Here is a 14,530-nt window from a genome sequence, read left to right as displayed (position 1 = left end):
TGCTCTGCAGGAAGGGTCGCGCCCAGCAGAAATAACCAGGCACACGCTACAGCTCTAAGTCTGACATTGTTACGTACTTACAGTTACAATCCAAGAGATTAAAACGCTGTACACGGCCACTGGTGTCAGTGCCGGCTGGCCATGCCCACCCCCCGCACACACACACACACGTCCCCCGCCCCTCCGCCCCGATCCAGCCACGCCCGGGGCCGGGGTGGACCCTGCAGCAGGCTGCTTCCTCCCCCAGCCTCCCAGACCCCCACTTCGCTGCCAACGTCTGCTACCCGCCTCCCAAGGGGTAGAGCCATTGCGATGCCGCGCAGGCCGGTCAGTGACACCCCCCCGCCCGGTTCAGACCGGTTGCCCCGACCCCTGGAGCCTACGGCAGCGCTGGCGGTTGGAGGGACAGGGCAGCGTCCCTGCCCCCTAGGCCTGGCTCTGGCCCCCCGGGGCCACCGCAGAGAGGGAGGGCAAGACTTTCTTTGTGCAACACGGTAGCCGTACATTCATGAACTGAGCCGCCCAGCTGGTTTGGAAGAACGGGGGGGAGCTGGGGGCCGACTGCGGGCCCAGCGGAGAGCAATGGAGCTCTCGGCCCTCTAAACTCACAGTCGGGCCCAGCCACTCGGCCTGAACCCCCCGGCCCCCGAAGATCAACCCCTGCCCAGGCCTGGAATTAAAGCAAGAAACAGCAGGAGCGGCTTTCAACTCAGCATGGGGGGTAACGTGCCAGCCAGCACCCCAGGCAGCAGCAGGGATGGCCGATTGGTGTGTGTGTGTTTGGGGGGGTCTGTATTACCCTGATCACGTATCGAAATAAAGCCTGACACCACGTCACTCACAACAGCCACTTTCGGAGGCCTCGGCCGGGGCCACACAACACCGAAGGGCCACGCGTGCCCTGTAAACAGTGTGCCGGGGGAGCTGCCAACCCAGCCTCGTCGAAGAGACAGCGAGCGGGAGGGAGGGAGGGAGGGAGATTTCTGGCACGAGCCAAATGCTCGCAGAAGCAAATAAATTAAAATGGGGTCCCAAGAGGAGGCTGGGAAAGGCCGGTCGGTGGGGCAAGGGGATGGGAACTTTGTACAACAGGAATGGGTTGGAAGCTGGGCCTGGCCCTAAGGAGGCGCTGTGCCAGCTCCTGGATGGATGACCCAAGGGGGGGGGTGTCAATGCCCCGTGCCAGGCAGCGCCCCCCCCCCCCCCTCGCCCGGGCCTGCAAAGGGATACTGCTTTTCAGAGAGGTGCTGGCTTTGAGGGGTGGGCGTGGGGCAGCCCAGCGCCTCCGGCTGGGTTTGGAGCATGAAACGGGAGCCTGGCTCAGTGGGCGCAGGCTGGCAAAGGGGTGGGTGGGTTGGCGCCTCTGTCTGGGGTGGGGAGGGGGGAGGTGACCCTGCTGGTAAATAACAAGGGAACACCTGCTCTGCATCTCTGCCTGAGCCATCCAGGGCCCACCTTTTCTACAGCAGGGAGAACCCAGGCGTCCTGACTCCCAGCCCCCACCAGCTCCCACGCCCCTCCCAGGGCTGGGGATAGAACCCAGGCATCCTGGCTCCCAGCCCCCCCCCTTTAACCCATCAGCCCCCACTCCCCTCCCAGAAACCCCAGTGGAACCCCGGCGTCCAGCCCCACACACCGCAAGGGGCTGGCTGAGGGCCCCACTCCCACTCGCCTCACAAAACGGTAGCAAGGAGACTGTCGCCCTCTGGTGTCTGCGCAGGGCCAGTGCACCTAGTTGGGAGCCCCCAGCCGCACGGGGTGGGGGGCACAGCTGTGTTCCCCGCCCCCCCCCCCCCCCCCGCGTCCCCGCCATGGTGGAGACAGAGAGCAGGGGAACGGGACGAGATGCTTCCCCTCCCCCCCCTTCATGGAATGGGAGGGGGCGCACAGGGACTGGAGGTTCAGGGCTGTGGCAGCTGGATCAGATGGATTGGGGGTGGGGGGGCCATCACCCCCCCCCCCCGCTAACGTCAGCCCTCTCCCCTTGCTGCAGGTCCCTGTCTATCCAGGGGCAGGCTGGGAACCCAAACACCTTGGCACAACACTGAGCACGTTTCACCGTCAAAGCTCATTACGGACAGGAACGAAGGATCCCTCCCCACCCCGGCCGTGTCCTTAAACCCCACGGGAAGGGTGGGAGGGTGCGGCCCGCGGGGGTCACAGGGCAAGTCAGTGACAGACCTGGGAACAGAACCCAGGAGTCCTGGCTCCCGGCCCTGTGCTCTGACCACTAGACCCCACTCCCCTCCCAGAGCCAGGGACAGAACCCAGGAGTCCTGGCTCCCGGCCCTGTGCTCTGACCACTAGATCCCCACTCCCCTCCCAGAGCCAGGAACAGAACCCAGGAGTCCTGGCTCTCGGCCCTGTGCTCTGACCACTAGACCCCACTCCCCTCCCAGAGCCAGGAACAGAACCCAGGAGTCCTGGCTCTCGGCCCTGTGCTCTGACCACTAGACCCCACTCCCCTCCCAGAGGCAGGAACAGAACCCAGGAGTCCTGGCTCTCGGCCCTGTGCTCTGACAAAGCTGCCTCTCTTTGTCCTGCGTGTTCCCATCCCCTGCCCAGCCACACAGGAGGCCTTGGGAAGATGTGCTGGCGCAGTAGGGAGGGGCAGCAGGGGCCCTGAGGAGACAGGGACATAACGGGCCCCACCAGCAGGGGCTGAGTAATAAATAGAGCATCAAAAATACAAACTGTCCGACAGTGGCCGGAGGATGGGGACGCCCGGCGTCCTGCCCAGCCAGCACCCAGGGGTGGCCTCACCTGGGCACCCGCCTCGCCAGCCGTGCCCGGAAAAGCTGGGCCTGTTGGGCTGAATGTCCCTTCAGTGTCCGGCAGGTGCGGCCCGCGTGGGATGGGCCTGCCACTGGAGTTGTCCCCTGGCCACCCCCGCGTCCTTCCCCTCCAGCCCTGCGTCGGGCTCGGGCTCCGGCGCACCCGGTCCAGGCGGCCCCAGGCAGGCCCGCAGCCCGCTGGGGAGGGCTCTGCAGAGGGCCGAGGCGTTGGCAGTCTCCCCCCCGCTCTGGGCTGAGCCCCGAGGCCCCACACGGGGCAGTCCGGCGGGGCTGGCTGGCTATACCAGGGCGGTCCGAGTGTCACACCGTCCCATGCTGGTGGTGCTGCTTTTCCGGCGCAGGCCGGGCGTGGCGACGGTGCCGTGGCCCTCGCTGGGGCAGCCGTGCTGCAGGAGGATCTCGGCGCACTCCTGGCTCCCGGCTCGCCTGGCGTAGAAAAGGGCCGTGTGGCCCAGCACGTCTCGGGCCTTCACGTCGATGCCGTACTGCGGACAGAGAGGCGGGGATGAGGGGCGTGGCTCCGGACCAGAGCTAGCCTGCCCCGGAAGTGGGCACCAACCCCCCGGGGGGATCCCGGAGCCAGGCATCGCCCCTCCGGCAGGTGAAATCCCAGGCTAACAAGCAGCCAGGGGCACCGGGATGTGCCGCTGGCTCGGATTGGCCACCCTGTATAGGTCTCTGGGGACCCGCACAGCCAGTGATGTCACAGACCTTTCCGGAGCAACAGGCAGTGATGTCACAATGCCCAGGCTATAAGCTTGCTCGTGGCTGGAACGCTGGCACCCCGGCCCCGCAGCCCACAGTGCCAGGGGGCACATGGGCCCCTGCCAAGCTATGCCAGTGTGCTGGCCCCTGCTTGCTATGAGCGAGGGCAGCGGATCCCCCAGCCCCCCTTGACCCAGGCAGCCGGACGTACCCAGACCAGCAGCTGGGTGATGACCACATGGGGCAGGTCGCAGGCCAAGTGCAGGGCCGTGCGCCGGTCCTTGTCCCCGGAGCAGGTGTTGATCAGCTCCTTGGTGCTGTGCGCCAGCAGCAGCAGCACGGTGCCCAGGTCCTTCTCCTGCACGGCCCGGAACAGCTGCTGCCCCAGCGGGATCTCGGGGCTGGGGAACGGGGCCAGGAACAGCCGCTGCTCGTACTTGGCCCGGATCCACGACTCCCGCTCCTCCCTGCGGCGAGAGACGCACACGAGCGGTGATGTGTGCCCAGCGATGCAGACAGACTGGGCAGAGACGCAGAGCCCAGAGCTGGGTACCCCCAGGGGCCTGCAGTGGGCACCTCCAGGAAACTGCTGTGTCCAGAGCCGGGTACCCTCCAGGGACCTGGGCAAAATCTGGAGCCAGGTACCCCCAGGGGTCTGCAGTGTCTGGAGCCGGGTATCCCGCAGGGACCTGGGCAAAGTCTGGAACCAGGTACCCCCAGGGACCTGCAGTGCCCAGAACTGGGTACCCCCCCAGGGGCCTGGCAGTGCCCAACCCATGCTGCCTGCAACCTCCACCCCCCAGCAGGCTGGTAATGCCCATAGCCTGGTGCCTACAGGGTCCTACTAGGCGAGAGAGGACTGTTATTTCCAGGGGCCTTTCAGCATCACCCCCTCCTCCCCCATTCCTGAGCCATTACCTGTCGCCCCCAGGAAACACCGGCCGAGTGGCAAACCCCACAGGGGGGGCTGCACTCTCCCTTCTCTGCCTCTTTCCCCAGCGGCTCCTGCCCAGCCCCTGGGGGTGGGCATGGGGCTGGCACGTGGGGCGGGGGGGAGGGCGCTCACCGGGACGACTCGCAGGTGGGCTTCCGGCGTCCCTGGGTGTTCTTCTCCCAGATGCTGTTGGCCGTCTCGTTGCCGATGGACGTCAGCACCAGGGTGAGCTCCAGGGGCCAGTCGTCAAGGTCCAGCGAGCGCACCCGTGACAGGTGGGTGCCCAGGTTTCGGTGAATGCCCGAGCACTCGATGCAGATCAGCGCCCCCAGGTTCAGGCTGGCCCAGGTGGGGTCTGGGGGGAGGGAGGGAGGAGAGTTCCCCATCAGCGTCGCGGTCTGGGAGACAGCCGGCCAGGGAGAGCCCCCCCCGGCACCAGCCTCGCTGCCGCCAGCCCCCCCAGGAGTGAGACTTACTCGGTGCCCCGCAGTCCACACACAGGGAATTGCCTCTGGCGTTCCGGATGGCCTGGATGGCTACCGCTTCACTCTGGCTGTCCATCCGGGCCTGCGGGGAGCAAAGCGGGGGGGGGCAGTTGGCCAAGCAGCCGGGGAGCTGGGAGATCCCGGAGCCAGGACATGGACCAGCCCCCCGAGGTGTACCCCGGCGGAGGCCATGGGGCTCAAGGGGAGCCACATCCGAACTGAAACACCCCCAGTTCTAGTCCTGGCAGACCCTTGTGGGACGTCAGCGGCACCCACCTTGGGCTCCCCCTCTGCTCAGGGGTGAATCGCTCCCTGTGGGAGGGTTCCCTACACAGACATTAAAGACCCCAGAGAAAGGGGTTTGGCCCAGTTCCACCCCCAATACAGGGTTATGCCGGGAGATGTACACTTTGGCCGCTGTCCCCCAGAAGTGGCTGCATTTCCCTCTCTGAAGGGACTGACTGATGGCAGGCAGGGCCCCGCCCAGGTGACAGGGCAGGGAGTTTCCAGACTGTCCTGGCGGCTCAGTGGCTGGATGGCAGAGAGAGGACTCTGGGAAATGCCCCAGGAGGCGGCTGGCCCTGGGGAGCAGCTGGGGCCGACATACCTTGTTTTTGCTGCTCTCGCAGCACTGCAGGCTGGCCAGGATCTGGCTCTCGATCGCCTGGACCCAGGCGTCCCTCTCCTCGAAGCTGCCGGCCTCGAAGTGCCATGTCTGGCCCGTGCTCGACACAATGATAAACTCGAAGTTCTCCTCCTCTGCAGAAGGGAAAGGGAGCCCCCAGCCCGGGGGGGGTGGGGGGAGCATCACCACCTGGGCACCCCACCGGAGCAACCCACGGTCAGGCTGGGGGAGGTCTGTCTGCCGGACAGGGGGCGCCAAGGCTGGGCGTCAGGGGCTCCCTGCCTGGCCGAGCACCCCCCTGCTTCCAGGTTTATTTGTAGGGAGGACCCAAAATACCCCTTTAAAGGAGCTGGGGCCAGCTGGGTAGTGTCAGGAGGGAGCTGGCAGCTCGGTCCGGGGGCGGGAGCGCCAGCAAAGTGGCACTTACCGCCCCTTGCTGGCCAGAGGGTGGCTGTGACGCGGGGGAACCCGGCTGGGATGAGCGTACAGACAGCATGCGGGCATGTAGCTAGCTGGCAGGGCAGGGGCCAATGGCAAGTCGTCAGAGCAGTGCCCCTGCCTTCATCCTGTGCCAGCCAGCACTTTTGGCATTGGCATGGAGCTCGACACCCAGCTGTCTGCCCTGCCCCTTGCCCTAGGTATGGCCGGGCTCCTCCCCGCCCCGGGGGGGGGGCACCGGAGCCAGGCGGCCGGCGGCACCCCACGATGGAAGCACATCGACATGCATGAGTGACACCAGCACCGCGTGACGGCCGCTGCGCGTTACCTGTTTTATAAATATTTCTTAAACTACCAAAGGTTTTTAATTTCCACATTTTGCGCTTGGCTGCGGAGGGTCCGGGGGGGCAGCGGGAGGCAGGAGAGAATAAAGGGAGACAGTCAAGAGAAAAAGCCAGAAGATGGGGATCCCACCCGGGGGGAGGGGAGGCAAAGCGCTGGTGGGGGAGGGAGGAAGCTGTGAGCGGTGTGAGCCCGCCCCCCCAGGAGAGGTGGGGGGCGTGGGGAGAGCTGTGGGGGGCGCGTGCTGGGAAGCCATTCGCAGAGCGGGAATGAAACGGCGCAGAGTCTGGCTGTCAGCATGGGCCGGTATCGCCTGGGCGTGCTGCTCTGGGCTGGGCGTACCCCATGCCACGCTGCTCTGGGTCAGAGTCGCCCTGCTCCCCCGGCTCCGTGGCAGTCCTTCTCCGCCAGGGCGGGTCTCCATGGGTACGTCTACACTGCAGGGTTCGAACGCGGGCTCAAGCCGAACCCACTCCTGTCTACACACAAATCGCGCTAGCCCAGGGCTTGGATCCAGGCTCCGGACCCCCCAGGGGTGGAGGGTCCGAACCGGAGTCAAGCCGGGACCCGGGGTTCAAGCCCTGTTGCTTTGCAGTGTAGACGCAGCCCCACTCGTGCCCTGGGAGCCCACCGAAGGTGTCCAGGAGTCCCACGGGCCGAATCTCTTTGTCCTCTCCCTCGAGGGCCCCTGGACCCCCCCCTTGCCCCTCCCTGCTCGGCTCTGGGCACTTTCAAGGCCGTTCCCAGGGTGCTCTGGGGCCCCCGGGCCAGGGGTGCTGCTCACGAGGCTGCCAAGGGGCGTCTCCCTGCATTACCGCGGCGACAGCCTCCCTCACCTTCCGCCTGCCCCGTCGACCCCTCGGTTTTCGAGGGGGTCATCAGCTTCTTCCGGCGATGCTTCTTCCTGTCAATCATGGGCGAAGGAGGCGGGTCTTTGCCTCCGGGGCTGGGACTGGGGCTGGACATCCCTTCTCCGGCCGGGGACCCCTCTGCAGGGAGACACAGGCAGGAGAAGTCACCCCATGGCCCCCACATCTTCCGACCTCCCCGGTGCCCGGAGAAGCCCACTGGCATTCTCAGGGATTGGGAGCCAGCCACCCTGTCAGGCTCTGGAGAGGGATTTCTCGGGCCCCTGGGCGTGATCGGGGTTCCAGGTTCAATCTCTGGGGTCCTTGGGCAGCATCAGGCCTGAAGCGTCAGCGCCTCCATCACCAGAGGTCCTGCTGGGAGCCCAGCATGCCCCACGGCCGCCACGTACCCCCCCAGTGGCCTTCTCTGCCCCCGCTCTGCTCGCTGGCCTTTGGCGAGGGGCGCCGGGAGCTGCAGGGGGCAGCACCGAACCTACCCCCGCCGGAGGTCTTGGCGCTGGCCGCCGAAGCGCAACGCTGGAGGGGCCGGTCCGCCTTCCCCGAGGCCTTGGCCGCTTGTTCTGTCGGGATGGTCAGCACCGCGGGGGAGAGGCTAGCTGTGGGGGGAGAAGGGGAGCTGAGGGGTCTCCCCAAGGCGGAGGACCTTGGATCCAGCCGAGACGGCGTGCTGGACCCGTACGATGACATATGGACCCAGCATGCCAGCCAGCACCGATAAGCACGGCTAAGGAGCAATCCACCGGGCCACTAGGTGTCACCGTTGAGCTGTGTTAGACAGCTGGGCATAGGGCTCAGGCTGGGGGGGCCTGGAGTCACCCTAGAATGCCAGACCCTCCTGGGGCACCCAGCCCGGCCTCCCTCCCCAGCGAGAGCCAGGCCCCCTCGTGCCTTCCCAACTGCCCCCCCAGTGTGCCAGCCTCACCTACACACACGAGCATCAGGCCCCCCGCCTCCCCCACTTCCCTGGGGGTGCCAGGCTGGCGCGGCAGCAGGGAGACACCCAGGCTGCCCACCACCCATGGTCCAGGTGCTGACGCCCCGGCTGGGAGGCAGCCCAGGCCGGGTTCTCGCACCGAGCTGGGACCTGCGGTCACTTACCGCCACCCTCGGGCGCCTGCCCCCCGCTCACGTCCCGCACCAGGCCGTTGATGCTGGAGGAGGGGCTGCAGGCAGAGATGGCCCTGGGGGGGCGCTTGCCGGGCACCTTGACGGTGGTGCGCAGGAGGTCCATCACCTTCCCGTGGGTGCTGTGAATGTAATCCTAGGGGGAGGGGGAAGACGGGGAGTCACCACAAAGCCCCCGCAGAGCAAACTCCACCCGGCTCTCCGCCCTGCGTGCCCATCCCCACGGCGCCTGGCCTGGCCCCGGTCCGGTGTCCCCTCTCCCCTGGCGGGACGGTGCAGACTGGGCGCCCGATCCCGAGTGCTGGCGCTCAGCGGGCCGGGGGAGATGGGGAAACCGGGAGAGCCGCTGAACGAGCCACACCTGGCGAGGGGTCAGGGTGCGGGGGGGCACGGCCCGGCACTTACGTTGATGCTGGGGTGGTAGAAGAGGAGCCCATTACAGGATAGGGTCACGTATTTCTTCTTCCACTCCTTGTTGAGGGAATTGCCGCTGCGTTTCAGCAGGAAGCTCTGTGGGGAGTGGGGCAGGTTAGCCAAGGCCGGGGGTGAGGGGGGGGGGGGTTCCTCCAGGCTACTGCCCACGTCAAGGGAAGCTAGCGGGGTGACTCGGGGTGCAGCCCACAGCCCGGGGGGAGGGTGTGCTCAGTGTCCCAGAGACCAAACGAATGCAGTTCCGCCTCCCATATGCTATGGTGACAGCACCATCCCTGGAGTGACCCCGTTGCCTTCTGGGGGTGGGGGTCACACTGGGCCTCATCCCATGGTGAGCAAGGGGGACTGCCCAGCCCCGAGCCACCTCCTCCCGCCGGCCTCGGCACGAACCCTGTGCCTTTCCCGGGGCTGCCTGCCCGGGGCCGCAGAGTGCGTTATCCATGCCAAGGAGGCCCCCCCCCGTCCTTTTTACGAGCGAGGCTGTGCCAGGTCACCCAGCCGGTCGGTGGCTGAGCTCGGAATAAAACCCAGGTCGGCTGGGTCCCGGTCCAGTGCTCTGTGCACTAGGCCATCGCCTCCTCTCAGGGACCCCCGCAGCGGTATCCAGCCACGACCAGGGCTGTGGGTCATCCTGCATTCGGCCCAGGCTGGGTGTGGCACAGCCCCGGGCCTCAGCGTGGCAGGGGCTGCTGCCCGGGGAAGGTTGCCCGCGTTCATAGCTCACCCGTGCTCACTGGACACCCCTCGCCCGCCGTGGTTATTGGGTGCCTCCACCCAGCGCAGGATCGCAGACCTGGTCACCGCAGCGCGCTGGCTGCGGCCGGGTCCGCGCGGAGCTGCGACCTGCGCTCCCCAATCCGTCCCCAGGCTCAGCGGGTGGATTACAGCCAATGCCGCTTACCCCCTGGCATCTGGGCAGTCAGCCGCTCCGGGAGGGCCAGGGAGGTGGAGACAGTGTTTGCCCGTGTGTGCGGTGGGCTGGCTGGGTGCTCCCCGAGTCGGGGTCAGACCCCAAGCTGGACATGCACGAATACCAGGGAGGCTGGGCTGAAGTCATCAGAGCTGTGTGCATCCCCGTGGGTGTTCCTGGGCGGGCATGTATGTGCCGGGCGGTGTGTATGTGTGTGCTGGGTGTGTGTGTGTTTGCTCTGTGTGTGTGTATGTATGTGTGTGTGTGTGTGTGTGTGTGCTGTACTGTGTGTGTGTGTGCCCTGTGTGTGTGTGTGTATGTATGTGTGTGTGTGTGTGCTGTACTGTGTATGTGTGTGTGTGTGTGTGTGTGTGTGTGTGTGCGCGTTTGCTGTGTGTGTGTTTGCTGTGTGTGTGTGCTGTGCTCTGTGTATGTGTGTGTGCATGTTTGCTGTGTGTGTGTGTGCTGGGTGTGTATTTTGCTGTGTGTGTGTGTGTGTGTGTGTGTGTGTGTGTGTGTGTGTGTGTGTTGGCCGGGTGTGCATTTGCTGTGTGTGGCAAAGGAAAATCCTGGGCGCACCTCTCGGGCACGGGGGGGGATGCCAGCTGCCACGGGACGAGGTGGCCGGGTCCCAGCTGTGCCCGCGGCTCTCACCTGTTTGATTGGGATGGCGCGGCCGCTGCCCGTGCTGTCCCCTCTGCTGTCCAGGCTCCTCTTCTCCGAATCGCTCCCCCGGCGGTTCTGCAACGCCACAAGGAGCCCTCAGCAAAAAGAACACGGCCCCCAGGGGGCACCACTGAGCCGGCCCCAGGAAACACCACTGACCTGTCCCAGCCCCAGGGGGCGCCACTGAGCTGTCTGGGAGCCAAACCCACATGCCTGTGCCCCACCTTCCCATGCGTTCCCAATCCCCGGCGGCTGTGGGGCGTGGCTGCAGCCTACGGCGGTGTGTGGCCGGCAGCGGCACGGGGCTCCGGGGAACAGCACCATGAGCGGTACCCGGGCGGGAGCTCCGGAGATGGGAGGGGGGCTCACCGTGAAGAGGCTGGTGCGGCGCTTGGCGCCGCGGTGCAGGGAGCTGGGGGTGCCGATCCCGACCGAGCCTTCACTCCGCAGCTCGCGGTGGCTGATGTTGGGCGTAGATGGCAAGGAGGAGGAGTAATCGCTCGCGTGGCCTCCATTACTGGCCTGGAAAAGAGCCCCGGGCACCGGGCGTCAGCGTCCCCCTGCCTGGAGCCACCCGCTGCCCATGGGCCCCTTCCCCCCTGGGCCACGGAAATGCCCCCGACGGGCTGGGGGCCAGGGAATGCAGTGAGCATGTGGGGGGTTAGGGGTTCGAGGGGCGGGGGCGGAGCTAGGACTCCTGGGGTCTGTCCCCAGCTCTGGGAGGGGAGTAGGGCCTAGTGGTTAAAGCAGCAGGGGCTGGGAGTTAGGACTCCTGGGTTTTATTCTCTGCCTATAACCCCCCCGACACACACTCCCCCAGGGCCAGGGCAGTGCCAGCTCTGCCTATGCCCCCCCTCAGGGCAGTGCCAGCTCTTCGTGTACCCCCCCCCCCAGCCAGGGCAGTGCCAGCTCTGCCTGTCCCCCCCCCAGAGCCAGGCTTGTCCCAGTTGCCCTGGTTCAGCGGGCAGATCGGGAAGGCCTGGGCATCGCGGTGCCGTTGGGGCTGGAACTGTCCCGCCGCCGGCTCCGTGAAGGGGGCTGCAGGCCTGGAGGCAGCTGGGGCTGGGGAGGGGGCGCCCCGGGGGCTGCGGTGCCCCCTGCTGGCTAAGGGAGGCGCTGGCTGGCCGTACCTGTCCAGGGTGGATCCCGCCCACGGGGGTGGAGGCGGCCGAGTGGCTGGGGGTGCTGGGCAGGGATTTGCAGGAGGCCAGGAGCTGCTGCTGCTTCTTCAGAGTCACGACCTTCTGGGCGACTGGGAGGGGAAGGAAAGTCCCGTGAGAGACAGGGAGCCACGCGTACCCCCCCGAGGGAGAGCCCCCCCAGCCACGGCAACACGGACCCCCCCACCCCGTGGGAGAGCCTGCCACGGCCACGCATACCCCCCCGAGGGAGAGGCCCCCCCAGCCACGGCAACACGGACCCCCCCCCGTGGAAGAGCCCCCCCAGTCACGGCAACATGGACCCCCTGTGGGAGAGCCTGCCACGGCCACGCGGACCCCCCCGAGGGAGAGCCCGCCCCAGCCACAGCAACACGGACCCCCCCTGTGGGAGATCCTGCCACGGCCATGCGGACGCCCCCCCCGTTGGAGATCCCGCCCCAGCCACGGTTAGAGGGACCCCTCAGGGGGAAAGCCCACCCTAGCCACGGCCACAGGGACCCCCCCCCATGGGAGAGCCTGCCCCAGCCACACGGACCCCCAGGAAGACAGACCGTCCCAGCCACAGCCACTGGGACCCCCCGGGGGAGAGCCCACCCCAGCCACGGCCATGGGGACCCCTAGGGGGAACAAACCACCCCTGCCACGGCCACAGGGATCCATGGGGGAACAAACCACGCCAGCCCCAGCCACGTAGAGCTGCCTGGGGTCCTGGCCCGGCCCCACAGGAGCCAGGCCCAGCCCGTGGCAGACACGGAAGGAGCAGCTCAGCCCCCCTGGCCGGCGGTTACCTTCACTGAAGACCCGGTCGACGTTGAGGCCGTAGGTGGCGCAGGTCTCGTAGTAGAGGCAGCGTTTCATGTCGCTGCAGAGCGCCCGGGCCTGCGGGTCCTCGATCACCCGGGGGTTGGTGGAGCTGATCTTGTCTGGGGGGTGGGAGAAAGAACGGCCCCGTCTCACTCGGACGGACGGACGGATGGGGTGGACAGGCACCACCCAGCTCCACACCACTGCCCCCCTCTGGCGGCCGGGCGCCGCCCGCCGCGAGGGTCCTCGGGGTGGGGACCAAGTCACGAGCCGGGCGCCCGGCCAGGGAGGGGGAAAGACGCTCCGGAGTGCCGGTGTGCGAAGGGTTAACGCCCAATGCACCAGATACAGCTCTCGCCTCTGGATCCTGGGGGCTATGGGGGCCAGCGCTGACTACGAGGGGAGAGCGCCCCCTAGTGACCCCCTGCCCCGCTCCCTGTGTACAGCGCCCCCTAGTGACCCCCTGCCCCGCTCCCTGTGTACAGCGCCCCTAGTGACCCCCTGCCCCGCTCCCTGCAGCACAGCGCCCCCTAGTGACCCCCTGCCCCGCTCCCTGTGTACAGCGCCCCCTAGTGACCCCCTGCCCCGCTCCCTGCAGCACAGCGCCCCCTAGTGACCCCCTGCCCCGCTCCCTGCACCACAGCGCCCCCTAGTGACCCTCTGCCCCGCTCCCTGCACCACAGCGCCCCCTAGTGACCCCCTGCCCCGCTCCCTGCAGCACAGCACCCCCTAGTGACCCCCTGCCCCGCTCCCTGCACCACAGCGCCCCCTAGTGACCCTCTGCCCCGCTCCCTGTGTACAGCGCCCCCTAGTGACCCCCTGCCCCGCTCCCTGTGTACAGCGCCCCCTAGTGACCCCCTACCCCACTCCCTGTGTACAGCGCCCCCTAGTGACCCCCTGCCCCGCTCCCTGTGTACAGCGCCCCCTAGTGACCCTCTGCCCCGCTCCCTGCAGCACAGTGCCCCCTAGTGACCCCCTGCCCCGCTCTCTGCAGCACAGCGCCCCCTAGTGACCCTCTGCCCCGCTCCCTGTGTACAGCGCCCCCTAGTGACCCCTGCCCCGCTCCCTGTGTACAGCGCCCCCTAGTGACCCCCTGCCCCGCTCCCTGTGTACAGCGCCCCCTAGTGACCCCCTGCCCCGCTCCCTGTGTACAGCGCCCCCTAGTGACCCTCTGCCCCGCTCCCTGCAGCACAGCACCCCCTAGTGACCCCCTGCCCCGCTCTCTGCAGCACAGCGCCCCCTAGTGACCCTCTGCCACGCTCCCTGTGTACAGCGCCCCCTAGTGACCCCTGCCCCGCTCCCTGTGTACAGCACCCCCTAGTGACCCCCTGCCCCACTCCCTGTGTACAGCGCCCCCTAGTGACCCCCTGCCCCGCTCCCTGCAGCACAGCGCCCCCTAGTGACCTCCTGCCCCGCTCCCCGTGTACAGCGCCCCCTAGTGACCCCCTGCCCCGCTCCCTGTGTACAGCGCCCCCTAGTGACCCTCTGCCCCGCTCCCTGTGTACAGCGCCCCCTAGTGACCCCTGCCCCGCTCCCTGTGTACAGCGCCCCCTAGTGACCCCCTGCCCCGCTCCCTGCAGCACAGCGCCCCCTAGTGACCCCCTGCCCCGCTCCCTGTGTACAGCGCCCCCTACTTACCCCCTGCCCCGCTCCCTGTGTACAGCGCCCCCTAGTGACCCCCTGCCCCGCTCCCTGCAGCACAGCGCCCCCTAGTGACCTCCTGCCCCGCTCCCTGTGTACAGCGCCCCCCAATGACCTCCTGCCCCGCTCCCTGTGTACAGCGCCCCTAGTGACCCCCTGCCCCGCTCCCTGTGTACAGCGCCCCCTAGTGACCCCCTGCCCCGCTCCCTGCAGCACAGCGCCCCCTAGTAACCCCCTGCCCCGCTCCCTGTGTACAGCGCCCCCTAGTGACCCCCTGCCCCGCTCCCTGTGTACAGCGCCCCCTAGTGACCCCCTGCCCTGCTCCCTGTGTACAGCGCCCCCTAGTGACCCCCTGCCCCGCTCCCTGCAGCACAGCGCCCCCTAGTGACCCCCTGCCCCGCTCCCTGCAGCACAGCGCCCCCTAGTGACCTCCTGCCCCGCTCCCTGCAGCACAGCGCCCCCTAGTGACCCTCTGCCCCGCTCCCTGTGTACAGCGCCCCCTAGTGACTCCCTGCCCCACTCCCTGTGTACAGCGCCCCCTGCTGACCCCCCTGGGATTGCCTCAGATATCCACCACCTACATCGTGACGGCCTGCAGC

At 67.5% G+C, this 14,530-nt stretch overlaps 1 protein-coding gene across 1 annotated transcript in view; it reads right to left on the bottom strand.

The window, feature by feature from the left end:
- Positions 1 to 3,073: 3,073 nt before the first annotated feature.
- The window catches only part of AGAP2 (ArfGAP with GTPase domain, ankyrin repeat and PH domain 2), a 33,499-nt gene continuing 22,042 nt past the window's right edge, over positions 3,074 to 14,530 (bottom strand). Inside the window, exons 6-19 of the mRNA XM_065419394.1 lie at positions 12,275 to 12,409; positions 11,457 to 11,578; positions 10,696 to 10,848; positions 10,315 to 10,401; positions 8,724 to 8,828; positions 8,292 to 8,454; positions 7,670 to 7,789; positions 7,161 to 7,313; positions 6,311 to 6,370; positions 5,527 to 5,678; positions 4,911 to 5,001; positions 4,567 to 4,789; positions 3,712 to 3,967; positions 3,074 to 3,280 (exon numbers count right to left, since the gene is read on the bottom strand). Of these exons, the coding sequence (XP_065275466.1) occupies positions 3,074 to 3,280; positions 3,712 to 3,967; positions 4,567 to 4,789; positions 4,911 to 5,001; positions 5,527 to 5,678; positions 6,311 to 6,370; positions 7,161 to 7,313; positions 7,670 to 7,789; positions 8,292 to 8,454; positions 8,724 to 8,828; positions 10,315 to 10,401; positions 10,696 to 10,848; positions 11,457 to 11,578; positions 12,275 to 12,409 (2,027 nt within the window). The remainder of the gene's footprint in view (positions 3,281 to 3,711; positions 3,968 to 4,566; positions 4,790 to 4,910; positions 5,002 to 5,526; positions 5,679 to 6,310; positions 6,371 to 7,160; positions 7,314 to 7,669; positions 7,790 to 8,291; positions 8,455 to 8,723; positions 8,829 to 10,314; positions 10,402 to 10,695; positions 10,849 to 11,456; positions 11,579 to 12,274; positions 12,410 to 14,530) is intronic.

This window comes from Emys orbicularis, chromosome 19, assembly GCF_028017835.1.
Source record: "Emys orbicularis isolate rEmyOrb1 chromosome 19, rEmyOrb1.hap1, whole genome shotgun sequence".
NCBI lineage: Eukaryota > Metazoa > Chordata > Testudines > Emydidae > Emys > Emys orbicularis.
Note: the sequence above shows the minus strand (reverse complement) of the source record. Positions and strands in the feature narration are given on the sequence as shown.